Below are 25,634 nucleotides of genomic sequence, written 5' to 3' on the forward strand. Positions count from 1 at the left end.
GTGCCAGCCAACTCCCTGGCAGCTCTTTAGTTACCTACCAGCCACAGAGAAAATGGGTTAAAAGAGAAGTGGGGCTGCTGCTGACCAGGTCTGGATACTGTTCTGGAGTTCATGCCCAGATCCACTTGGGGTAAGCTCTCAAGTCATGTGAAACCTTCTTATAGCAGTTCTGCACAGGGTTAGGCAAACCCCTTCTGGTTTTGACTCAAGGAGGCTCCTATTGCCCAAATCTTGCTCTGAGATTTTGTTTCAAATACACCAAGTGTAACTATGGCCAAAATCAGCCTGGTTGCAAATCAAATGTTTAGATGGTTTCCACCCCAAATCATAAATCCCACTCTGTCATCTGGAAATGAGCCCATTCCGCTCAAACCTCAGCTTGCAGGGAAAAGCTGACTCCAGTTCACAGAAAGGGTCGCAAATCCAGTCCGTGTTCTGGGTTTGTAACCCCCGAAACAAACAAAATCGCCTTGGCTTTGGGTTCATCTGGACCTTGTTGCCAGCGTCATGGTGTCATCTAGTGGTGACAGCTTGTATGGGCACACACACTGTACCCACCTCCACAAACATCCCCACGGAGAGTAGTGCAATTGCAGTCCGGTAAATGTCTTCCAAAGTACACCACCTTTTCCAAAGGCAGAACAGCTCCATCATTTCAGTAAAAGCACCTCGAGGAGAGCTTTTTTGCAAAGGCTCCCAAATAAAGTGAAGGGCAAACTTTGCATCAGTTCTACACAACTAGAAGACAACCTCCTGGGGAAAGGTCAAGCCACAGTAACTTTGAGGGACAACAGCCAGCAGCAAATTCAGTTGTGAATATGTTTGATATTCAAAAGTAATTTTCAGTATAGAACTTGCATCTCTTGAAATGTCTCTTTTACCTACATTGTAATAATGCTCAAAAATCTTAGTAATAGATACAAGTGGAAAAAAGGCTCCAATTTCAATTTGTACTTTGAGAGCTCTCTTGCACAGGCAGCCATACCCAGGTATCAAGAAAGGGCAGCTGATTTTTGGGCTCCAAGTTTATGTCATACAAGGGGCAAGCTCAAGAACAGTGCAGCTGAAGCAGCTCCCAAAGTCACAGAACATCTTTTTCAAGAGGTCAAGTGCCTTAGGTCTCACTTCAAGCATTTCTAGACCCACCATATATTCTGTGTCAGAGTTCTGGCAACATGAGTTCCTTCTCCTCAGTGAAGCTTGGAACTGATGTACCTGCTCTTAAACCTTGTCTCGTTTTAATTCAATGAAATTTAAGCCTAGGAGTTTTACCTTTCAGCTAAAACAAAGTATGAACACAAACAGGTTTGGTTTTCCAGGCTCAGCTGATGAGTAGGAACAGAGACACCATGAGCCCTTGAGTTCCCATAACCTCAGGCACTGCACTGAGTCACTTGTCCCACAAGCTGATAAGAGCTGCATCTCAAAGGAAAGAAAGCTCTATTCAAATTGGAAGAACGATCACAGTGTCAGCAGAGAGGCAAGAAAAAATTGCCAATTTCAGCACTACCCTGGAAATGAAGTGGGTTTTCAGGTTCCTGAGGTCTATCTGAGGTTTCATCATGGATCCAGCTCAAGTGCTTCCTTGGCATGTTTGTCTTCTTACCTAGAGCTTAATCCTTCCCTCTGATCTGGTCTTTCTGTCTGCAAGCTAATGAGCTTGAAATTACTGTATATTCATGTGTCCCTCTGAGCTCTGATCTGTGACACAACCATAGCTACAGCTGGATTTGCTTCTTTCTTTGTTGTCTAGAGTTGCAGCCTAAAGGACAGGCTTGATGCAAAAAACAATGACATTCAAATGGCAGTTCACATGTGGGCTAAGAGGGAGAAAGCACTTTTCAGAACCCTGGTTTCTTTTGGGATCTATCCTGAGACACTGAATTTTAAGCTTGGTACCAGCACAGACGAGGGCTATCCTCATGGCAGAGGACTCCACACACCCCATTCCACCTTGGTCACAGACAGCACTGGGAAGAGATTTAACTACTACATGCCTGGACTCAAAATGACCACAGGAATTATCCAAAACCAATGAACTCTTTATAGCTGCACCAAAGTGCTTTCTTCTCTTGGATCTGTTTTCTTCCCCCATCCTATTACCTGCGTTCCACTTAATCTATGAAGCTGGAAGACTTCATTGTGCCAAGGTGAAGCCCAAGGCAAGTTTCTCAAAGGTAAGAGAGAATGCTCAGCTACTGTTATGTGTGGCAGGTTTTAATTTTTAGTAAGTACACCAACCTAGAAATAACAGATAACTTACATCAGAGCCTGCATATGGAGTACCTTTCACTCCAGAGCTTTCCAAAATTGTGCATGCACAGCAACACAGAAATGCAGCCACCTCTGGAGCTGATTACAGCTGCTGCTTGTCCAATACAGTGTGGTAGCAACAAGGAGAGCCACCACAATAAACCTCTGGGTTTTTGGTAAATGCACTATGGATTTCTGCACGTTTGTTATACCAGAGGACACCCATATATTTAAAGGCTTCACCTGACAGAGCCAGCAAAACACATTTCCTTTTTGTCCCTTGGAAGGTCAAAAACCTCCCCAGCAGAATACGCTGGAATACAAACAGCGAGGCTCTTGAGCAATTTCATATCTGATATTCAGGCACTCGCTAGCTCTACCACTCAGTGCGTGCCGTGACAGATGTGTCACAAGGAAAGGTCACGGCAAGGTTTTTCCTGCCAGACTTGCCCGCTTTACAGGAGCGGCAGCTTTGTGCCTGCTCGGTTGCTCTGTCCTGTGCTCCAGGCACGGTGCCTTGTTTGGGAGCGCCCTCTGCCGCCCGGCCCGCAGCCCCGCGAGCCCGCAGGGAGCGAGGCCGGGCCCGTGAGCGCGATCTCGGCTAAGGACGGGCAGCAGCCGGCGCCATTCAGCTGCACGCGCCTGTCAGAGGCCCGCGCCAGAGCCGGGCCCTGCGTTCAGCACCTGGGTCTGACTGCAAAGCACTGCCACCCACCCGGGCTGCCGAGACAAAACTCTACCTCAGCTCATCTCCCACACTTCACAAAGCTCTTGCCCAGTCCTTCTCATCTTGGATCTGAGGCAGAAAAAGCAGCATGTGCCCCTTGCACTGGAACTGCTGGGACTCTTCCTTTGCAGCCATGGGAGGCAGCTTACTCTTCACTTCCACCCAGCCCACTTCATCTAAGAGATGGGTAACTCCTGTCTCCAAAGGAAAACAGGAAAGCTGACTAGTCCAAGATCTGGGGAGCCAGAAATGCATTTGGGGGTCAGCAGGCCTCTGAAAACTGCACCGAAGGAGTTTCTATTTAGGTGGTAAGATATCAGGTATTCTAGAAGGTTCTATTAACTTACAATCAATATACCAGGCAAATTTCTTTAGTCACTCCATCATCTTCACAATTGCAAAAATCCTGATCCTACCCTTACCCCTTTCTGTTCAAGCTGGTGCAGGCAGCCAAACCTGACACCAAGACTGAAGTTTCTGACTCCCAATGCCAGAACATAATGTGATTTCCTACTTACCTAGGTTAATAATACAGTTCTTCCAATAGAGTTCTTTTAAGCACAACACCCCTAAGTATCTTTATTAGATCACTCACTCATGTCCAATCAGCTCCCACACAGGCTCAAGGAATAACTTTGCAGCATGTACAGGATGCTCTGTGCAGTGAGCTCAGGTACTGCAAAGCTGTTTGTTCTGTGCTCCAGAGTCCTGTGAAGCTTTCAGCAAGGAAATGGTTTGCAGGTGTGCATGCCAGGATGCACACATACAGCCTTCACCTGTGTGCTAACAGCAAGCATCTTAAAACTTTTGAGATGGTGCATCAAAATGTAACTTGCACTGAGGAAGAGAACTACATGAGAGTAATATATGATTTTACCTCTTCTTTTTGTCATCCAGACTCAGATTCTTCTGTGAGATGCTGCTCATATACAAGAGTAGAATTCCATGACTCTTCCCTCTTACATCTGGACAGAAGTTACCACTTCAAGTGCTCACTCCTAATCAATACATACAGCTAGAATTGTCTCCTAGATTTGCTACAATTCAGACATTTTCTCCTTTCTAAGGCAGAGCACAATTTATTTTGTCAGGCTTGTCACTGCAAAGCTGGGACTACTTGCTTAAGAACAGACTAAGACACAATCCTAGCTCTGCCAGGAAGGGTTTTTAATTCCAAAAGGTGTATATGGAGCATCAGGGTATGTAGCAGTCTTTGTGTGGGAACTTATTATTCTAACTTCCAATTCTCTTCCCCTTTTGGCTGCCATGCTTTCCTTGAGAAGAGATACCTGAATACAGTCAGGTAACCTCTCCCTTCAGTGAACTGCCAGCCTTTGTTGTTTGCCTGTGTGATTACTGTGATCACTTATCTGTGTCACCCTCCTGTTCTGCTCTCCTGTCAGACAGCAGAGCGACGTGGAACATTTCTCAGTGCCACAGTAAGCACTGAGGCTCCCATGGCTCTGCTGACCCTGCAGATGTCTGTGTTGGAGTAAAATGACTCCCAGCAACACTATCACTGCTGTTAGGCCACTGATATTGTACCAGAAATAAACACAAAGGCATCACCTACAACTACAAAGCTTTAGACACAGGGCTGCTGCAGTGACAAGGGCCCAGCAGAAAGCCAGTTCCTTCTAGGGAAGCTGTACTAGCTACTAAACCAGCTGTGCCAGGTCTGCAGGTTACCAGAGCTCATCTGCTCCTGCCAGCTAAGCAGCTTATCTAATAATCACACCATGTCACCCTACCCATCTTGCTTCTTTGGGAGCAGAACCCCTGTGGCCTCCCAAATGCAGAATCCTCACAGAAACAGATGAGGCACCAAAAAACTCAAACAAACCAACCCACAAACTCTAGGTAACAGTGTGAGGCAGAGATCCTTTGCATCCTTTGCACATGTCAGTAACAAGGTTCTATCAGAGAGCCTTCATTTAGAAAGGGTATCTGTGCATGCTCTCATTTCAGCAGATTTTAGTCCTTGTTACATGAAACAAGCAAAACTGCCAGGTCTTAACACCAAACAGCACAGGCAAAATATTTTTCAAAAACTCAAAAAATTAGTCATGCTTGAATCTGTATGTACATTCAGGACAAATTGTTTTGTTTGCTGCCGTGTTTTTTTGTTTGATTGGTTTGGTTTCTGTTGGGTTTTTTGTTTGTTTGTTTTTTGGTGGGGTTTGGTTTTTTTTGGTTTTTGTTTCTTTGTTTGTTTTGGATAGCATTCATGTGGAAGCAAAGGGAAAAGATGGACATATTTATGATACAAAGGGAAAAAAAAGAAAAGTGTCATGCAAACCATTCCATTGGCCACAATCCCTTCCCCCTTCTCCAGCATTTTCCAAAAGGAACTGTGGCTTCTCTTCCTCTGTTGACTCATTGCATCGGCTCCTCCACCGCTCCCATCCCTGCCCACATCAGCCCTGATGCTTTGCAGCGTGCGCTGGGTGCCTGCAGGGGGTACCGCGACCCCGCTACCAGCCAGATCACACAGGCGCGTTGTGCTAACGGAGGTGCATTGCTGCGCTTCCGTCTCTCACACACATCATGAGATTAGCATTTGAATGGTGCTGATCAGGTTACCAGTGGCTCTGAACCCCGGGTCCATCAGATGCAAATGAATCACTATAAATTTTGCTCCTTTCCTAAAAGCTCTTTATATGTGTGGCCAATGCAGAAAGAACTGCAGCGGGTATTGGCCCAGGAAATGCCTCTCACCATGACTGGGGATTTCTGAGAGTGGACAAACCACAGGAGCATCCTTCCCTAGATTTTTAATTTTTTTTTTTTTTTTTTAATGAGCAGTTCCCCCCCCCCCCCCCTTTTTTTTTAATATGTCTTTTCTCCCAAGGCTGCACAGGCATCAGGACATATTCTGGCATAAAGTTCAGAGACAAAATCCTTCACAGTACCTTCATGTAGGTCTTAATGCTATCTGGTTTAATTACCTGAGTAACTTCTGAAGTCCTGGCAACCTCCATGTGCTGAGAACATGTCCTTCCCTGGTGGGAGGATGAAGGTGAGGTAAGTCTGGGGAGTCTCCAACTGCACTGATTCAGTGTCTCAGAAGCACTTGCAGTATTGGGGGGGGTCTCAGTATTCTCGCCTCCTCAGTCTCCCTGGAGGAAGATACAGCACACAACCCACTTAGGAGGAATCTTCAGGGTACTGCCTTGCATGATTAAATGTAAACAGCCAAAACTCCTCCAAATCTCAGTGGACACTCAATTACAGGGGAGTTCTCCCATGTCTGTGCTGCAGGAAGGAACCCTGAGGGGAAGGGAAGGGAAGGGAAGGGAAGGGAAGGGAAGGGAAGGGAAGGGAAGGGAAGGGAAGGGAAGGGAAGGGAAGGGAAGGGAAGGGAAGGGAAGGGAAGGGAAGGGAAGGGAAGGGAAGGGAAGGGAAGGGAAGGGAAGAAGGTGCAGTCAACTTGAGAAAATGAAATCTGCAGATGTCAGGTGTGCACCTGACACTGCAGTGAGAACAGAAGTCACAGGAGCCTATAATTTCTGCTAACATAGAGATTTAACACATTCACAACATTCTGCAAGGTTCATAGCAGTACAAAATGATGCATCCAGATCTCAAATGCAGCCATTTGAGTATTTAGGACCATACTGCAAACAAGTTTGCTCTTAAGAGTAACTATACTCAATTGTCTTCAGCAGCTTTCATTTCTCTGAACAAACTTAAAAGAAACTAAGATCACATCAGCTCTCCAGACAGCCTGACTGAAGCAAGCAAGCACTGTGAAGAACACTCAAACTCATTCACTTCCTGATCCAAAACCCTGGATGGCCTTAATTGCATTCTGGCAAATTCTGGGCATTCTATGCTAGAATACACACAAATTGCTATGTGGTTTGAGATTTGCAACTAGGAGTGACTTTCTGATTACCAAAGGTCCATTTGTTATTTCTAATGTTATTATTCACCAGCTAACTACTCACTTCTAGCCCTAGATATTTTTAACATGGTACATTGATTTGGAGGTACAGGAAAGCACATGCACATAAGCACTGACTTGAATTAACAAAATATTAGAACTCCTCACCACCTCCCCTGAGAAGAAGCCTTCACATCTCCTCACTCCACCTGTTCCTCGTTAAAGGAAAGGTGTGAGGAAGTTCACCACATTTGTAGTGTCAATCAGCTCCTTTCCTATGGAGCATAAATAGGTTCAAGTAGCCGCAGGCACAGAGCACCAAAATTACTCCATGTCCCAGTTGGTTATATAATAAATCTGAATTAAATCAATAATTAAAGCAGTCCTTGCATGCTACTTCTCCCTGATGAGCCTCCAAACCTTTTTAGAAAGCCAGTGGCACTTCCCCATAATGAGAAAAGGGGCTCAGAGCCCGCTTCACTGTGAGCCACCCACTGCACGGGCAAGAGACAAGACCCACTTTAACACCCATGGCAAAAGCAGGTGTAAATTCTGAATGCAGCCCACAATGGAAAAGGGACAGGCCCTCCACTGCACCATGCACAGGACGCACCCTGAAGGCAGAGCCAAAACACGCTGCCCTGGCTGCCCCCTCTGAGGCTCCCTAAGCTGTGAGCTCCGTGACGCTCCCTTCTCTGCAGGGACCTCCTCAGTCACCCTGGCTTCGGACTGAGGAGTTCCCCCTGAGCAACTCCTGCTGCCTGGGCCCCAGGGACACACCGGGAGACTAAAACCTCACTTAAGAGGTGCTCAGAAATGCACACTCCCAAGGGGAAGCCGAGGACACAGGCATATCATCAACCTACCATCCCCTCAGACAGAGACCACCCTGATCTGCCGCAACAGCCCAGCTTCTGAGGAACCCCCCGGACTGGGCAACTACAGCCCCAAACCATGCTCCTCGAGGTCACACCGGCGTCCCAGAAGCGTGACCCTCAGACGAATGGAGCTGGGCGTTCCTCACACCACAGAGCCCCGCCTCAGGGCTGCGCCCACCGCAGGACAGAGCCCCGCCTCAGGGCCGGGCCCACCCCACGGCAAGGCCCCGCCTCAGGGCTGGGTCTCCCTCACGATACCTCCGCCCCTCAGCGCTGAGCCGTCTTCGGAGCGCTGACCCATGACCCGCTCACCCTTTATGCTTCGGGATCGTGTGTCGCGTCCCCTTCAGCCCTCAGGGCTCGTTCTCCCTCGCGACGTCTTTATCCTTCACCCCTGGAGGCTGTGTCTCCCTCAGCCCTCGGGGCCATAACCCGGTGTCGCCCTCGCCCCTCAGGGCTGGGTGCTCCTCAGGGATGAGTGCCCATAAGGGCGAGTGCTCCTCAGGGCTGGCTGTCCCTCAGGGCCATGTACCCTTCAGGGCTGGGTGCTCCTCAGGGCCGTGTACCCCTCAGGGCTGGCTGTCCCTCAGGGCCGGGTACCCCTCAGGGCGGGTGCCCCTCATGGCTGGGTGCTCCTCAGGGCCGTGTACCCCTCAGGGCGGGTGCCCCTCAGGGCTGGAAGCCCCTCAGGGATGAGTGCCCATTAGGGCGGGCTGTCCCTCAGGGCTGGCTGCCCCTCGGGGCTGCATACCCCTCTAGGCTGGCTGTCCCTCAGGGCTGTGCGCTCCTCAGGGCGGGTGTCCCTCCGGGCTGGCTCTCCCTCAGAGCTGTGCGCTCCTCAGGGCGGGTGTCCCTCAGGGCTGGCTGTCCCTCAGGGCCGGGTACCCCTCAGGGCGGGTGCCCCTCATGGCTGGAAGCCCCTCAGGGATGAGTGCCCATTAGGGCGGGCTGTCCCTCAGGGCTGGCTGCCCCACGGGGCTGCGTACCCCTCTAGGCTGGCTGTCCCTCAGGGCTGTGCGCTCCTCAGGGCGGCTGTCCCCCAGGTCTGGCTGTCCCTCAGGGCTGTGTCCCGCTCAGGGCTGAGGGGGCCCCCGTGCCCCGCGCGCCGGTGCTCGCCCTCGCGCAGCAGCCGCCAGGGGGCGCGCCGGGGCCCTGCCTAGGCCAGGCCCCCCCTTCCTTCCCTGAGGGCACGATCCGGACAGGCGGGAAAAGCACCCAAAAGGGGAAAAAAAACCCCTAAAGAGGGGACAGCCCCTGTGTTGAAGAGCCCATGTAGAAGGACAAGCATGTAGATAAGGAAAAAAACCCCAAAAGACCTATGTCCCAGCCCAGGATAGAGGCCCTTAGCAACACTGGGGAGCTTTACCTTGATCCTACATTCCAGCTCTTGCACCAAACATTTATTTTACGAATAAAAAATGTCACTTGAGACTGAAAAACAGCTGAAGAATAAATCAGATTTCTCTATTAGAAAGAAAAGGCATAATATAATGAACAGTACACAAGTGTGCAGAGTGATGTATATACAATAAAAACAGCACAGGGTGAAACATTTGCAACAGACACGAAGTCTAAGGTATTTTATTATATTTTATAGATTAAATATATCTTCAGTAGAGTCTCTTTTTAAAACACACAAAAGGAAAAAATACATTCTTCATGTACATATGAAATACTGACCATGTAGCAGGGACCATGTACAGTGCAAAATATGAATACAGCTACACAGACATCACCACCCTGGATGATTATCAAGCTCTTTCTACAGTAAAATTGGAACAAGTTAACATTTCTGTTTCCAAAGAGAAATCCATACCCTTCCCTACCATGGCATTTTGTGCGATTGTGCAGGAAAGGGTTTAATTTACTTTTTAAAGACATTATAAAATCCTTGCATTGCATGAAAAATTATCGAACTCCTCAAGCTTTACCACTTTCACACATCCACAACTGTAATACAATTTTTATTGTGATTGCAACCCAACTCCAAAAATCCAGGGAATAACAGTAATATATATAACCTGGTATAGAGAAAGGAATGAATCAGAACTGATTGTTGCAATGGTCAGGATGTACCCAACATGTACACACACATACACAGAGGGTAGAGAGCCAGGTGTGACGAGCATCTCCTGTTTGTCATGAGTTTGGAGTGAGGGCACAGGGTTGCACATTTCACTTGGGCAGTGGATCTCTAGTGTCTAGTAGGGGATGTCATTCTGGTAGTACTGGATCATGTCATATGTTCTACTCCTAAAGAAGAAAAGCAAACCAGAGGTAAGGAAAAGTTTAAAAAAACCCTGCACCAATTGTCAAGAAACATTCATCAGGATCCCACAGAGACAAAACATGGGTGAAGGAAATCAGCCGCTAATCAAAACTAGCCCTCCATCCTTTGAAGGCATTGTGAAGGCCTAGTTACTGTTATGGACAGCACAAAACATCCTGCTCTTGTTTAAACTACTTTAAAAAAGTATTTCCACACTTCCCACTGTGGCAACAGCATCAGCAGTTTGGATCCTGTGTTTGGATAAGCCACAAGCACATCACACGGCATTTGCAGTTTGTTTTAGGAGAAGGAAATGCATAATGAATGAATCAAGATCATCAGGGATGCATGGAGACAGCATTATATGGAAATAAAAGTCATCTTAATTAAGGGGAATGCCAATAATGAAAACAAAATTGCAGGGGAAATAAGAGCATTAACAGCAGCATCTCTGATGAGTGACTGAGCAAACAAATCCCAGCTTGTTACAGATAACTCAATTATCCATGGGTAGAGCTTATTCAGGTCACAGATTAACCATGCCACAGGTAGAAAAGCTCAAGCTTGTCAGAACTGGTTCTGGCCATTCACACAGCAATGTCACTGCCTTCACCCCCCAGTATCAATCTGAGATTCTGAGCAGGTGCACTAGGGAGCACTGGAACCTCCACTCTAGTGGGGCTGTATCTGAGCCAGTGAGTGGCACTGGTCTCAAGCTGACCCCACAGGGAACTACACAAGAGTTTATATTAGACTCTCCAATATATCCCACAAAGTCTGTATTATCTAGCATAATAAAAGATGCCCTTAAGATATTTAACTATTACATTTATTTAGCCTAACCAGTCTTGCTATTTTACCATCCTGGACTTAAGTCTTCCTTCCCAGCACAAAACAGAGGAGATGCTGCACATTCAGAAACAAAGCTGCTGTCCTGCACTATCAATGACTCAAAAATTTTTGGCACCTGACTGATAGAACTCTACTTTTCAGCTCTGCTCAAAGCCTGATGGTCTTCCTTTAGCCATAGGGAGAAAACATGCATAGAAGCCAAACCTGTTGCTGAGGAAACAATTCTGGATGATCTTGATGATGAAAGTTGCAGCCTCCCTTTCAGTCATGTTGGGACTGAACCTGTGTCTATATGCAGAAAATCACAATCAAATAAGAGAAAATTAGTGAGGTTTCCTTTGAACGTGGTACAAATGTGTCTTTGCACAAGCTCAGCCAGGTGTGATTTCACTTCCTGCAAGTAGCTACTTCTTGTGAAACCACTTGGTACAAATGACATAACATTCTAATAAGAAAGATTTTCCAGTTCACACATATTGCTGACTTACTTCAGCAGCTTGATTGTCTGCCCTCGGAAACAGGGCAGCCCTGTGTCCAACATCAGGGTAACCAGTGAGACCACAGCATCCATGTAAGGCCTAGAGAAAAAGAGGACAAAACCAGAACATTCAGACTCCTGCAGCCTTAGCAGGTAAAGCAGACAAGCTGAGGAGTTCAACGAGGTGGATCCCACCGTTTCCTGTAATTAAATCAACACAATAATCCTCTTACATTTGCTGGTGAAGCTACACCATTGCTTGCAATCTGTCACTTTAATTAAATGTCACTCCTTTATGCTGGACTGTCAGATACTGAGAATGCTGCAAGATGAAGTCTCAAGAAGGATTATGCAAAGTAATGCTTTAGCAAACAACACTTCTTTGGCATCAGAATGGTGAAGCAGTGCACCAAAATAGTACAAAAGGCTGAAACCAGCAACACCACACAGGAATATAGTGTCTTGTAATCTTAATTACTCTGGGTAATTCTTTGCTACATCAGCCCAGTTTTCCTTCTCCTTCCTGTCCTGTTGCTCAGAATATTTATTATCTACCAGGCTACTACTCTGCTACTTGAGTGAAACATTTGCTTTGCCACAAGAACTTGTCCAGACTGTTTCCCCTCAAGGAACCAAAATTATCTTGATTCCAAGACAGTAATTTCTTATTGTATTAACAGTGCACTAAATTGTGTGAGGAAATGTGTGAAACATCACATTTATATATTGACTATATGAAATATTAAAATATAACATAAGGACAGAAAAAATACAACAAAGATAAGATGTAAAATAGCATGATTATTACATTGTTTCAAAGTTTGCAAGACTACTGGGCACAGATTCCCTACAAATCAACATTTGTTATAAATTTCTTCTCATCTGGCTTTGGGCATGCAAGAACTTCCACTTTGAGCAGCTAAGAACACCTTACCTGACTGCCAGATAGCCTCTGACACACATCTCCATAAACCATTTGAATGGTGTTGCCTCCATTTTCCCTCCCATTATCATCACCATCTCATCAGTCAGTTTAATGTCAGGCTCCCAGCCCAGGTTTCCACCAGGTGAGCTCTCAAACATGAATCCAAAATCTGTGCACAAAAGATAAACTGCCTCATAAGCTTTGTTGGTTAATTGTGTGCTGTTAAAGCTGACAGAAGCAAGAGATGTGGATTGCATGTATTAATGTAAATACTTTAACTCCAACTGGAAAATAGATTTGGTGAAGTGTAAGAATACCAACAAAAGCATCATCCCCATGACATGAGAATACATGTAAGAATGGTGATATCAAATAAACTGCTGAAATATTTGTGCAGTTCCAGAAAAGCAAAGCTAAAGCAGAGGTTACAGCCTCACACAACTATATAAATTTACTTGTCGAGTTTAATTCATACCCTTGCAGTGCTGAAGGGAATCCCACGACATTTCTATAATTAAACACATACACACAAGTATCCATGCATGAGTACATAAACATGTGACACCCATACATATGTGTGTATATACTTTCCTGAACCTGACAAAACCTTGCAGAGCTAAATTGACACAGAAGCAGCCAACACAAACACACAACACTTGGCATGAAGGCATGAAAACCTTCCATGAATGTTTACAAACAGTGAAACCAGTATACAGATGGATCTCAAAGGGAAATGGGTTATTGTCTGTTATCAGCAACACTTAAGAGCAGAAAGCAAAGGTAAGAACTGACATTCAGAGGTGCATATGACTGACCAATATGAATGATGTGTCCCTGTTTGTCCAGCATGATGTTGCCATTGTGCCTGTCTTTAATCTGGAGCAGGAACAGGAGCAGACTATAGGCAGCCATGCTGCGGATGAAATTATAGCGGGCCTGTACAAACAGCAAGTTAAAACAAATCAGAACAAATGACAGAATTTAATAACTGTCCATCAGGAGATGAGACAAAGCTTTTTTTCTTCCATTCTTGATTAATTTGAAGCAATGTCCAATGACATTCTCCATACATCTATAGCTGCAATTACTTCTTTAGCTAACTCACTAATAGCTAAAAATGGATTATCAGCATCAGGAACTAGATACAGCATTATAGTAGTCATTATGCAATTATTTGTCATTATTTCTTATAGGTAGAATGTTTCTCAGTTGATATTTTGCTATGCTTGCCCACTGATATTTTACCTTCTGGAATGCAAGGGTAGACTCATCTCCATATTGCCTTGTAAAATAATCATACATGCCAAAGTCTGTCTGCCTGCCCAGCTGGTCACGGGATGTGCAGTCAGGAATGCACTCAATAACACCACACTGCAGGGCAAGAAAAGGAAGAGGTTTGTAAAGCATGCTCCCAAATAGACTTTGTTCATGGCTCTTGGCAGTCATACAGGTTCTCTGGGAAATGTGGGGAAGCCTACAGATCACCAAATACAGAATTTCTAGTTTATTAGTTTAAAAAAAAGTATATCCTCTCTTTTAGGATTTCCATGCAACTAAGACAAACTCTGTGACTTTCCACTGCTTTGGACAACATAGTCCCAGAAATCAAACAACTACCATTTGCAAGCATCACTGTTGCTTGCAAACTAAATTTTGCAAGCAGCAAAATTTCAGAGCCAAAAGTTTTAGAAAAGCAGGAAGCAGGAGAGGAAAGACACTTTCTATTGCTGGTACTCCAAATATTTGGCATAAGTGATGTGAGCAGTACTTCCTTGTAGAATGGCATTTTTGTGTGCTGGAAGAAAGTATTTTTGAATTTTCTACAGCATTACAGTTAATTGCTCACTTACCCCAGGAGCTGTGGCCACCACTCTGTATGGAAACACAAAAAGATCCAGGCCTACCAGCTGAAATATATTCTTGAAGAGATCAATGATTTGTAAAGCTAACATGTCCTGTCAGACAAGAAAAAAATTGCATAAACATTACAGGGGTTACAGGTCATAAATTGGATTATAAACATGCTCTGAAGAACTCTGAAGTGCGCATTAAGTTAAGCAGGTGTGCAGATGTGAGCTTGTGTATGCACTAGGGGGGAAATCAAAAAGGGAACTGATAAATGCTGTGTGAGTGGGCAGCAAGCAACACTGATGATTTAACTGCTGACCTAAGAATGAACTGCCTATCACCCTTTGATAAAAGGGCTATTAATAATTCCAGGGATAATAACCAGCATTCCCTCTTAATCAATCAAACTTCAATGTACAAGATCCCACCTTAGGAACTAAAGCTATATTACCAATAGCTCAATTGAAAAATAAATTCTGTGAAAAATTTTTACGGCTTGGTAAACCTGTGTTGACAGAATGGCCTTTACTTCCAAACCAGAATTTCTCTAGGGGTACCACACAGTTCTCCCTCTCAGTACATAACTGAGATTACCAAAGTTCCAAAGGAAAATACTTCTATATTAAAATTATTTCCTTCTTATGCATTATCACCTACAAATCTGTCTCCTCTAAGTGAAAACCCCAAGAGCTTTGTACCTGTCTGCAGTCATCGCCCACTTTAAAGATTGCAGCCTGCCAGCAAACCTTCTGACTGTCCTCATCCTCCTCTTCAGTCTCATTGATGGAGTCAGAGCGACAGCGCAGACCTGCAACAAGGGAACCAAGCCAAACCCAAACATGCACTTGAATCAGTCCATGAATTTAATTTAAACCTTCTGTCACGACAAGCCCTCTGCACTCAAACCCACAGCATTCCACTGCAGGTGCAACACAGATATTTCTGCCTTACAAAGCAATTATCATAAGATAGTTCCCTTTGTCTACTGGAATTAGAACATCTCAAACCAGTGTTTGTGATTTATCTAATAAATGTCTGCAATGCCTGAGAGAAAAAATGCAAAAATCTGGATGTTGCTACTGTCTAAAAACCCAGAAAGTGCCAGTGATTTCTATTTTAGTCTAAAGTAACTGTTATAATTTCCTCAAGAGCCCTATGTGGCTTGCTTCTTGGGACTTTAAAAAAGTTTTCATAATTTTCTTCTCTCTTCCTTTGATCCAGTTTAATTTCTCAGCTGAATCATGGCAGACAAAGTTCAACACAGAAATACTTTTTGTGCAGTGGTACAGGTCACTAAAAGCAGGCAGTTTTAAAGGCATTGCTGACTATTAATTAGTAGTATCAATGATTAAGTTGCAGCTACCTTCTTTTTCAAGCTCACTGACTCCACATCGTTTCACTTTGAATCTGGCCAGATAGGGTGCTTTTGCTGCACTAAATTACAGAAGAAACAAGATGATGATGATGAGTGCAATTAGCCAAACAAAAATTTACAGAAAAATACTTGAATGTCATTAATTAACTTTAAAAAAAAAAAATATATATATATATATATATGTAAATAAATATAACAAGAGCATAGTACCTCTGCATAGGAGTTCCTGATTTGTAATCAATATCCAGAACGATTGCTTCAGGATTGCTGGGCAAGTAACAGCCTGCAAAACAGCAGACAGCTGAGGACAAATCCACTGTGAGACAATGCAAGTTGGACAATAACTGATGTTAGTGCCCACAACTTCAGTACATAGTTTTGAATTAATGTCAGAGAGAAACTGGAGATTACAGTCTCCAGTTAATGTCAGAGAGAAACTGGAGATTACAGTGAGCCATGAAGGATGTGGCATCCTTTGCATTAGTGAGAGATTTCCAGAAACTAATAAAATACGGTTTTGAGCTAATACTGCAGAAGCTGTACCACAGAAAGGTCCAGAGAGGACATCTCTTACAACAGTCCTGAATTAGATGTGGCAGCAGCCCCAGTGGGCCGTGCCCTCATCCACCAACACATGGTACAAGGTCTGAGACCTGTTAGAGGTCAGGAAAAGCCTCCATTAAACTCCATTTTAAAGAGAAGATTCAGGCTGGGAAAATGCATGTTCAAGATTTGTGAGTACCCTCAGATAATGACATTTCAAGGGAATGGGAGAAAGGGGAGAATTAAAGGAACTGGACGTGCTTCATTCTTGAGATAACAAGACTTCTCAAAAACACCACGTCTTTTTAAAAAAGAAGGTGGTAGAAAGCAAAAGAGTTTATTTATCCTTCCTCTTCAGACACACACTTCTACTTTTATCCACTACATGCATTACCTAACTTGCTTTAGGGTAAGTTTTGATGTCCCATATAGAAATTATTGGATGGACAAAAATATTTGAATTTTTTTCAAGAAAGAAATAATCACACAAGAACAGCCACCAGCACCAAAACTGAAATCTCTACAAACAGCCACTCAGAGGGATTTCAAGATCTGCTTGCAGAAAATAAATAACCATGTTGAATGCAAAAGCCCACAATTTTATATGACTAAATGACATCTTACCAGGCTGCACTTTCACCTCAGACAGAGCACTCAAACAAGCTTTTTTTCTTTCATCTCCTTTAGGGAATGGCCTAGAAAGATGAATTGCCTTTTAATTATCTGCATATTATACATTACTCTACACACTAGCCTCAAGTTTGTTACACAAACAGAGCACAATTTCTGAAGTACAATTCTTACTTGATAATGGCTGAAACATTGGTGATTTTATTGAAGAAATCAAACTCCCGTTGGTAGAACTCCTTGGCTGGGCCAGACAATGAGCCAGTTATCTCCTCCACTAACTGCTCCAGAAGTTCCCCAATGTCAGCTGCATATGAAAAAAAGGAAGCATCTGTGTCAGAAGCTTATTTCAGAAAGGAAAATTACATGGCTGATGGAAATCAGCACCTTTGGAGAGTATTCAGAAAAAGGTACTGAGGGAAGCAGCACCCTGTCTCTCTCGGCAGACTCTATCAGGCACTGATGCAGAATGGGCCCTACCTCTATAAGTAAAAGAGAATTTCCCAGCTAAAAGAATTCTTCCTGACAAGCAAGAAGCAGGAAGAAGATTTAGATTGGACTGGGAAAAGGAAAGGAGTCAAGTCAAATTACATTTTAAAGCACTCACGATCTTTTTGATGTCCTTCCTCATCCAGGTAGATGTTGGTTTTCATGTTCCAGATGAACTGGTGAGCCAGGAGCTGAGATTTGGAAGCTGCCCACAGGATGTATTCCCTAACATAACCCATCTGCAACCACAGGCAGACCAGTAAGGATCAAAGTTCTACAACTCTCAGACTCAATATTACTGCTTCTAACAGCTATTCTTCAAACACAGAAAGTGTTAAATGGATGAAAACAAGACCTCTGCACCCTCTCATTTTGCTAAAAAGACATGAATGACAGTGTATTTTAAAAGGTACCAAACTGATCTTAAATTGTTTTCAGCTTTGTTACTGACCTATTCTGTGATTCTAATCAGCCTTTCCCCACCACTAGCCCATTTTCCATCTGTTCTTTTTGGATTTCAAATCTCTTTGAGCTCAGAGCATCTTCTACTATGTGTACAAAGCACAGTGTAACAGGGACACAGGTGTTGCCTGGCATTGCTACATGCTCCTGTAATACCAGAAATCTACACAGTGTCACAGGGACTGTACAGTCACCTACACCATGGGATGGGAACATGTTCACCTGAAAATAAAGCACTGAGCAGAGTTCACTGCCTCGCTGGCAGGTAGAATGATCTCACATTAATGAACTCTGAACTTGGCTGTCAAGCTTTACTTTGGCTTCTGCAAGATAAGGCTGAGATCTGATTTCATACATGTGATAGAGCACAAGAAACCCCTGGATGTCTTCTCTGGTTAACTCTACAGCAAAATGATTAAGGGTAATGATTTAACTTCATTTCTGGTAGTCTCATGCAGACCTCCAAAAGCTCTATTCAAAGTCCTCACCTGGGGTTTCCCATAAAAAAAACCTCTTTTCTGACAGATGAGCTACATAGCCTTTCTCAGATTTCTGTGTTCGTAAAAGAGGTGTATCCAAAACCAGCCAGCCTCTAGAGACAATAATTTTTCTTCTATGTATTACAGATAGGATAATAATAAGCAGCATTAGATTACACCTAATTTTTGATTTACTGTTTTAAATCTAAAAGCTGCATTAAAAATCTGTTTTCTTCACATGTAGCTGATTCATACTCTCACCTTGTCATACCGCAGTGCCTGAACAATCTGTGGAATGTAGAATAAAATGGCATCCTGAAAGAGAAGGGATGGCAGGGTTTTACTGTTTTGTCAGAAGGGAAGATAAGTCACATACATAGAGAAAAGCTCCTTTCAGTTAAGTGATAAACAAAATCCCACTGCCTCTTCATTTTAAACTATGTATGCAACCCTCTCAAATCTAAGTATTACTCTGTTTAGTTACTCCCTTCAAAAATATAATTAATAATCATGTACTTCATAATCCTAATAGAAGTCTGACAAGTGCTAAAAAACAGCTTTCTTCCGCCTTAGAAGAAACAACTTTGCCATTGAAAGAAGAGGCAAAAGAGATGATTTGAGAAGGGCAGTCTGAAGAATTCAGCTTGGTGTCATTTACAACAAAGCTGCAAATACATGAGCCAGGTTTACATGGGACAATCAGCTCCAAGTTTCTATCCCACTGTGTGCACATTCTGCAGTGTGCTATGCCCATTTAGTACATGCCTCTCCGTGGCAATACAATGAAACATTACAATGAAACTTGTGGCCACAGTGACCAGGGCCAGAACTTCCCCTGCAGTGTTGAAGCTTTCTTGGAACTCTTCTTACCGGAGGGAAAGATCTGAGGACTTTAACTCCGTACTGGGCTGTCAGAGGATGGGGTGGGTACATGCTGGAGAAGTAGGACAGGCCAGTGGGTGGATCTGTGGGTGCCCAGCACAGGACGTGGCTGAGCTCAGGTGCATCAGCATCGATGGTGTGCCAGGTAACCAGGTACTGAAAAAGCAGGTCAGACACATCAGGGGTTTGTAGCACTCACTGATGTGTGGGTACTACACATCAGACAGGGCAAGTGAAATATAGAACATTCTTTTTTTACAAAACTATGGCTGTTTTATCTAATGCATTTTTTTTCGTGGAATCACCTGTTGGAATCACCTCACCTCCCAGAATACCAAATGAAGTTACTAAAAGCACAATCCAGGAGTTCTTGAACAGATAGAAAAAATAAAGGATGAGTCATTTTGAGAGAGTCAAAAATGGTTCTATTTTCCTGCCATCTATTTTACAAGTGATGTACAGAACACAGCTCTGACAAGACTGTCCCTCACAGGGTAAAGTGCTCTACAGCAGATCAGCGTGATGAGCCTTCCTCACTTCCAGACCTTGGCCTCTGGATACACAGAAAAGGTTATGCTTGAAATAACTTCAGCAGCAGCCCTCATCATGGCTTGGCCCAGTGATCTTTTCACTTATTATGTCAAAGGAACAGAAATGGTGGTTGTAGTGCAAGTGATGAGTTTTGAACCCTTTTGTGTACAGTGAGAATACCCAGAAGTAAAGTGTACCACTAACTAACTGGCTACCTCCTCTTACTGCTGTGATTCTCCTCTCAGCATCCTATTTCCACAGCTGTTCTGTCATTCTCTCCTACCAGAGATATGGGCAGCACTAGCACATACACTGTGGTAAGTCAAGACAGTGTTTTCCAATATATCTGAGTGAAATGGGCCTCCTGGGGCCCTGTAACAGTAAAAATATTCACAGGTACCTTTATTGCCTCAGGAACATCACTAACAGCTCCCGGGTCCAACCGGACCAGACGGGTCACTTCTGTTCCAATAGCTTCAGTATTCTTAAACCTAGGTGTAACCAGGAACACAATAACATTACTAGAAAATGTTGATGGCTTCTTGTATTTAAGTGAAGATGAGAACAGCAGAAGGCAGAAAACTATATGCTCAATAAACAAATAGTCCAACTATGAAGTAACATACCCCAATACGCTGTGGAAAGGGGACTCTGAAACAACTGGTCCTCATCCAGTGCTTTTGTATAAACCAGTTGTATTTCAGCCCACTTCCACTAGTGGATTCTTGGCTGAAATATTCTGTCTGGGATTCTACAGCAAGCAGTGTACAGAACTCTACTTGGCAAAAACCATCACTGTCGTAAGGGGGAAAGAATTTCCTTTCCCTTCTGGAGCCAACTATGCTAATTCTCCTATAATAGTAAAGCCAATATCTAGCAAAACCACTGCATTCCAAGATACTTTTAGCACTGCTTAAATGCTATGCTTGCTAATGGGCTGAATGGTATTAAAAAACAAACCTGATTTCTTCTGAATCAAACACTGTCTAAGCGCTGGCAAAGAGTAGATGGTAGGAAAGGCAGGTGGACTTCATTAGTGACTGAGCCAAGTGAGTCCATTAAGTAATCTACTTCTTTTCAAAGGTCTCAAACAGTTGTGACAGTATGCAAGAGGCTGCAACCAGCAGCAAGTGCTATCATTATTTACTGTAAATACACAATCAACTTCTAAGGCAGCAGTAATTGCTGCAGTTGTTTCTTTTGAAATATCTCACCTGGTAGGCAGCTGCACAGCAAGATAGGGAGAAATGCTCCAAGCCAGATTCACATTATCCTTCCACTGCTTCTCACTAAGACTGATGTATTTAGACCTCCAGTTTGCTACACTGCTCTCTCCAGTTTGATCCAACTCTAGCTCAGGGGAAGACAGTGGATTGTACCATGTGATCAAGCGTTCGATCTCAGTAGCCTGAAGGAAACAGGAAAAATAAAGGGTTTTCTGGAAGAAGCAAAACACTCCCAATCTCATCCTTTAGTTTATATATCCTGCAACACTAGGAGGGTATTAGAAATTCATGCAGTTAGCTCATCCTTCTGATAACTCACCAGCAATGAGAGCAGTAATGTCCTGCGCTTCATGTAGTACTTGTGCAGCTGTGTCCCCCTGTTTGTCTTCTTGGACATTCCTGGAGAAAAGGATTAAAAAGTTTTCAGTGGCTTTTGATCAGCAGGTGAAACTGTATTTTCAAACTGCCCACAGCTGGAAACATGGACACAGAAGAACTGAATAACCACAGGGCACCTGTAACTTAGATCAGAGTGGCAGCAGAAGTCAGCACTGCAGCCACTCATCATGCAGGTGCTCTTTGAATATATGAAGCACAACAGGCTACAGAGATATTATTGTAGCCAGCAGTGCATTCACTTTAGTCTTCTAAAAAGAAGGAGCACTAGCTTTAAAACTGTACAAAAATACAGTCCATGATCTAATGTCACTCTGCTGTCTCCAAAAAGCACTAGGGGCATGTTTCCATAAAGCAAAAAATTTCCTTACGGGATTTCAATACAACTTGATCTCTTCCAGTCTTATTTCTCCTGCACAACAGAACTGAACATTCTATCAAAAAACTCAGGTGACATCAGAACTTTCCTGCTTATCACCAGTGAGACTTTTTCTGCCTTTGATTTTCAGAGTTTGGCACTGGTAGTTAAACAGCCTGCCAGAATATGAGCCTGATGTTTAAAATAAATATTGACTTTAAATATCTGAACATAAACTATGCTATAAAATTGGCTGTAATAAGCTGGTTACAATCAAAAAATACCTGATTTTTTAGATATGGTTGACATGCCACTGGACAAAGGATAAGTATTTATCCATCCTTGTGTAGCTTGTTGTCGAGATCCAACATTGATATCCAGGTTGCTCCTGGTGTCTTGATTATCTAAGAACAGAGCACAGATCTGATATAGAAACCAAAGAAATGAGACACTTTTAAAACAGCACTTAAAGGAACTCACCAGGTGGCACAAGTTGGCTGGCAGTCAGATACTTCTTGTCTGAGAACATTGCTGTCCAAAACTTGATCAATATGCTGATATCCTCACGGAGCCTCTTTTCCCCTTGTGTAGGGAACTTTGAAGGACAGCTTGAAGAAATCACACAAATAATGTAATATTGAATGCACTGCGGGGGGAAAAAACTCTCAGCAGTCAAAACCCCTCACCAGCCTAATCAAGTTGTACTTTTTATTCTGACTGAAATCTACAAGGATGAGACCACACATCACTGCATTTTATCCTCGTGGCTTTATTATGTCGGACTGCAGAGCACAAAGTTCCAATTATAACTGAAAATTAGGGCAGCAGTCTGTCAGCATCCTGGAATCACTTGAAAGTTATTATTAGGATTGAGTGACCTCCTCACATTCAGACATTCCTATCAACTAAATTTTCTTTTGTGCCTGTGTCAAATGTTGAAATAATCAGATTCAGTGTGTCTGTATTTTGAAAACAATAAAACCACATTTTCAGCCACACATACTATAACAGCAGTTCTTTAAACCTAATAAATCTAGATACAATTTTGAGCATTGAATAAACTTCAAAATAAGAAAAAAAGAGAAAAGAATAGAAACATTTCTGCTTTTTAAATCACACATAAAATCTGAAACTAATATCTAAGCCTCTTTGAGATAATTCATCAACCATACTTAAGCACAAGACAAGTTTCTGTTAAAGTGGGTAAAAAAGGAAAGGAAGAAAAATGACTAGAGGATAAAATCAGCTGCTGCTCTGAAGTATCACTGAAGGTCCAGGAAAAACACAAACACATTTTCAGTGAGTTGTTTCAAAATAAAGAGTACCTGAAATAATCAAAGGCAGTTGAATAAATCTTTTCTCTCAAAACATTTCGGATAGTTGCATTTGGAACCACATCAGCATGCAGCAAAGACAAACCCAGGGTCAGCAACCTAATAAGCAAAATAGAGAATGGAAATGTTGGCTCTCCCAAAATGGTGACCAATACCCCAACCATGCAAACCACAACTACAGCTGAAAGTGTAGCCTGAGAAGTGTCTGTTTCAGAGCTCTTAGCAACCTGTTCACATTATCACCAGTCTGCTTTAAAGCTGTGACTGCAGAACCACAGAAAGTGAAAGCCTTCAAGTCACAAAAGGTGAAAATAACTGATGAAGCAAAGACTAGATTCATTACTAGATCTATGATGTGGGCTATTCACTATATTAAATCATCCCATGAAATTTCCTGAAACACCAAAAAAGTACTTTCAAGCTGAAGTGATCAACTTCTGCTTTGAAAACAGAGCTTATATATGGACAGAGTCCCTGTAAGATCTAATTATCAAATAAGTGGGTCCTAGTTACTCCAAATGAGCTACAGCTGCCAAGTCCTTAGTTGGGCAGCAGCTGTAGCTTGTGAAGGTAACTGGAATAAAAAGGGGTGGGTCGAGAGCCCAGGAGGAGCCCCTGAGAAGACGCGAAGAACTGTGCTGCAGAGAAGAACAGCTTGGTACAGTATGGAACTTGAGAAATATGAATACGACACTTAGACTGCATCACTGCAGGCTTTTAAAGCAATCCTCAGCACCTGAAGCCAAGTTAAACATGCAGTGTTCAGCTGTTTTCTTCCATCTCCCTATAACCTTATTTCTCCCTTCTGTGACTGCAGGAGGAAAGCCCAGAGCACTCACTTGAATCGGGGCCCAATGGCCGCCACGTGCCGGTTCAAGCTGCCTTTGGCGCCCCCGATGTTCAGGGACAGGGAGCGCTGGAGGAGGCTGGAGAAGATCTCGATCTGGTCAGAGCTGCAGTATTTGGCTATTTCAAACCTCTGCACCAAAAACTGAGAAAAAGAGACAGACATACCATGCCTCCTTTGACCTTTCTGAATTTCAAAGCCCAGCCCTAGACTTCTCTGCTTCAAACACCTTTCTCCCCCTCAATGATTATGCCCATTTAAACAGAGTGGCTCTCCTGGCTGTGAGCACATGACTCCAGTCCTTCCCCAAATCACAGCAACAGGAAATACAGACTGCCACAGGTGGGACATTCAGAAAAAATACACACCTCTATCCAGATGTAATGTGGGGTGACCTCTGGTGGACAGGGCCTTGGCTGGCTCTCCTCTGAGGCTGCTAATGGATCTGCTTCTTTCTGCTCTGCAGAGAACAGCCCAACTTTCTGCTCCACTGTCATTTGCCAAGCTCCTGCCATTTCCCGCATGAACTGCAAAAAGGAAGGTGACAGTGCTTCTTGTTTCAAGAGCATCTTCTTACATGAAAAGCACAAACTTTCCCCACAGCACACACAAGAACCTACTACATCAATTCAAATTCACTGCAGTGCTGACAGAGAGGCAGAGACAAGTCTGTACATTCCACCTGAAAGAAAATGTTTCTTTCACATACTACATTACAAAAGGAAGGGAGACTCCCCCAGAATCTCAGCTAGTAACAGAGACTAAAGGCAGCAGCAGCCAGGCACTGCATTTTGCTGAGGAGACTGAACTGTTAGATCAGCCCATGACATCCATCCTCCTGCTCCATTAAAGGTTGCTGCCTCCCAGACGAGCCCAGCAGGGACAAGCACAGACCAGGTTCCTGTGACCTGCAGGACCTGGTTTGGCCCCTGGGCACATTGAAGACACTCTGGCTGATCAAGCACAACATAAAGATGGCACCTAATTCAGTTTTGCTGATCCTGCTTTCAGGAGCAGCATCCTCTGTAGTAAGAGGGCTGAGCAACCAAGGGTGCTTCTCTCTTCTCCTCACTCAGATACAAAGACATTTCCCCAAATGCCCAATGGAAAAAAATGAAACTGATGCTTAAGAAGTCAACCACTGAAACCTGCAAGCAAACTCAACTAAGTAAATTCAGATGGATGATTGTCTCCAGCGAGTGAAACACTTGGTGCTCCCTAAGCAAAGCAATTACCAGAGGCAGCTTTCTCACTGCACCATGCTGAGTTGCTTTATTACATTGATCCCATCTCACAAAATACAACTGGCTTAGCCTGTTACAGAATTAGAACATTTGCAAGCCTATGTTTTTATATAATGGTGCAATACCAGATACTAGAGGGTAATTAATGAGCAGGGACACTGATTTCTCTTTGTTTCAAAACACCATTCTATATAGTTTGTGATAGTATAGAGTCAATTAATTAACAGTTCATGCACCTCATCAGTAAAGTAAATTCTACAGCTGGGTTTCTAACAGGTTTCTTTTGCTGTAACATTTATGTTGTTGAGAAAGATCTGCTTCCCACAGTCCACCTCGTGGGGGTGGCTCAGACTTCCAACAATACAGGAACTGAGACTTCCTGGCAGGCTAAAGTGACATTGCATTTAAACATCCTTGACACAGATTCACAATATCTGTGAATCTCCCAAAATCTTCTCTCTTCCCTCTCACAGGGGCAGAGAATGAGTAATTAAATCACTTCCTACCGGCACTTCTATTCCATTCTTGGCAGCCAGCAGCCACTCCCAGCAAGCAATTGCTGTTTCCATGCCATGCTCATTGAACATTCGCAGGGGTCCCCAACACAGATGATGAAGGAGCTGGGGATCACAGTCTGAAAACAAACATTCACTCAGATTTCTCCAACAGAAAAACTGCTTTCCACACCAGCATGAAACTGGTGTCCATCATAAGTAATAATCAGT

The 25,634-nt window shown here is 43.7% G+C and overlaps 1 protein-coding gene across 1 annotated transcript in view; it reads right to left on the reverse strand.

The window, feature by feature from the left end:
- Positions 1-9,296: 9,296 nt before the first annotated feature.
- The window catches only part of PI4KA (phosphatidylinositol 4-kinase alpha), a 54,013-nt gene continuing 37,675 nt past the window's right edge, over positions 9,297-25,634 (reverse strand). Inside the window, exons 32-55 of the mRNA XM_058037303.1 lie at positions 25,416-25,543; positions 24,034-24,192; positions 23,658-23,809; positions 22,810-22,917; positions 21,965-22,092; positions 21,769-21,888; positions 21,050-21,129; positions 20,719-20,912; positions 19,905-19,995; positions 18,962-19,129; positions 18,353-18,406; positions 17,269-17,389; positions 16,839-16,968; positions 16,659-16,729; positions 15,702-15,774; positions 15,480-15,550; positions 14,815-14,924; positions 14,119-14,223; positions 13,514-13,639; positions 13,084-13,204; positions 12,278-12,437; positions 11,354-11,443; positions 11,070-11,153; positions 9,297-9,997 (exon numbers count right to left, since the gene is read on the reverse strand). Coding sequence (XP_057893286.1) covers positions 9,946-9,997; positions 11,070-11,153; positions 11,354-11,443; positions 12,278-12,437; positions 13,084-13,204; positions 13,514-13,639; positions 14,119-14,223; positions 14,815-14,924; positions 15,480-15,550; positions 15,702-15,774; positions 16,659-16,729; positions 16,839-16,968; positions 17,269-17,389; positions 18,353-18,406; positions 18,962-19,129; positions 19,905-19,995; positions 20,719-20,912; positions 21,050-21,129; positions 21,769-21,888; positions 21,965-22,092; positions 22,810-22,917; positions 23,658-23,809; positions 24,034-24,192; positions 25,416-25,543 — 2,696 coding nt within the window. The 3' untranslated portion in view covers positions 9,297-9,945. The remainder of the gene's footprint in view (positions 9,998-11,069; positions 11,154-11,353; positions 11,444-12,277; positions 12,438-13,083; positions 13,205-13,513; positions 13,640-14,118; positions 14,224-14,814; positions 14,925-15,479; positions 15,551-15,701; positions 15,775-16,658; positions 16,730-16,838; positions 16,969-17,268; positions 17,390-18,352; positions 18,407-18,961; positions 19,130-19,904; positions 19,996-20,718; positions 20,913-21,049; positions 21,130-21,768; positions 21,889-21,964; positions 22,093-22,809; positions 22,918-23,657; positions 23,810-24,033; positions 24,193-25,415; positions 25,544-25,634) is intronic.

The sequence above is a fragment of the Melospiza georgiana genome, chromosome 18, assembly GCF_028018845.1.
Source record: "Melospiza georgiana isolate bMelGeo1 chromosome 18, bMelGeo1.pri, whole genome shotgun sequence".
NCBI classification, from domain to species: Eukaryota; Metazoa; Chordata; class Aves; order Passeriformes; family Passerellidae; genus Melospiza; species Melospiza georgiana.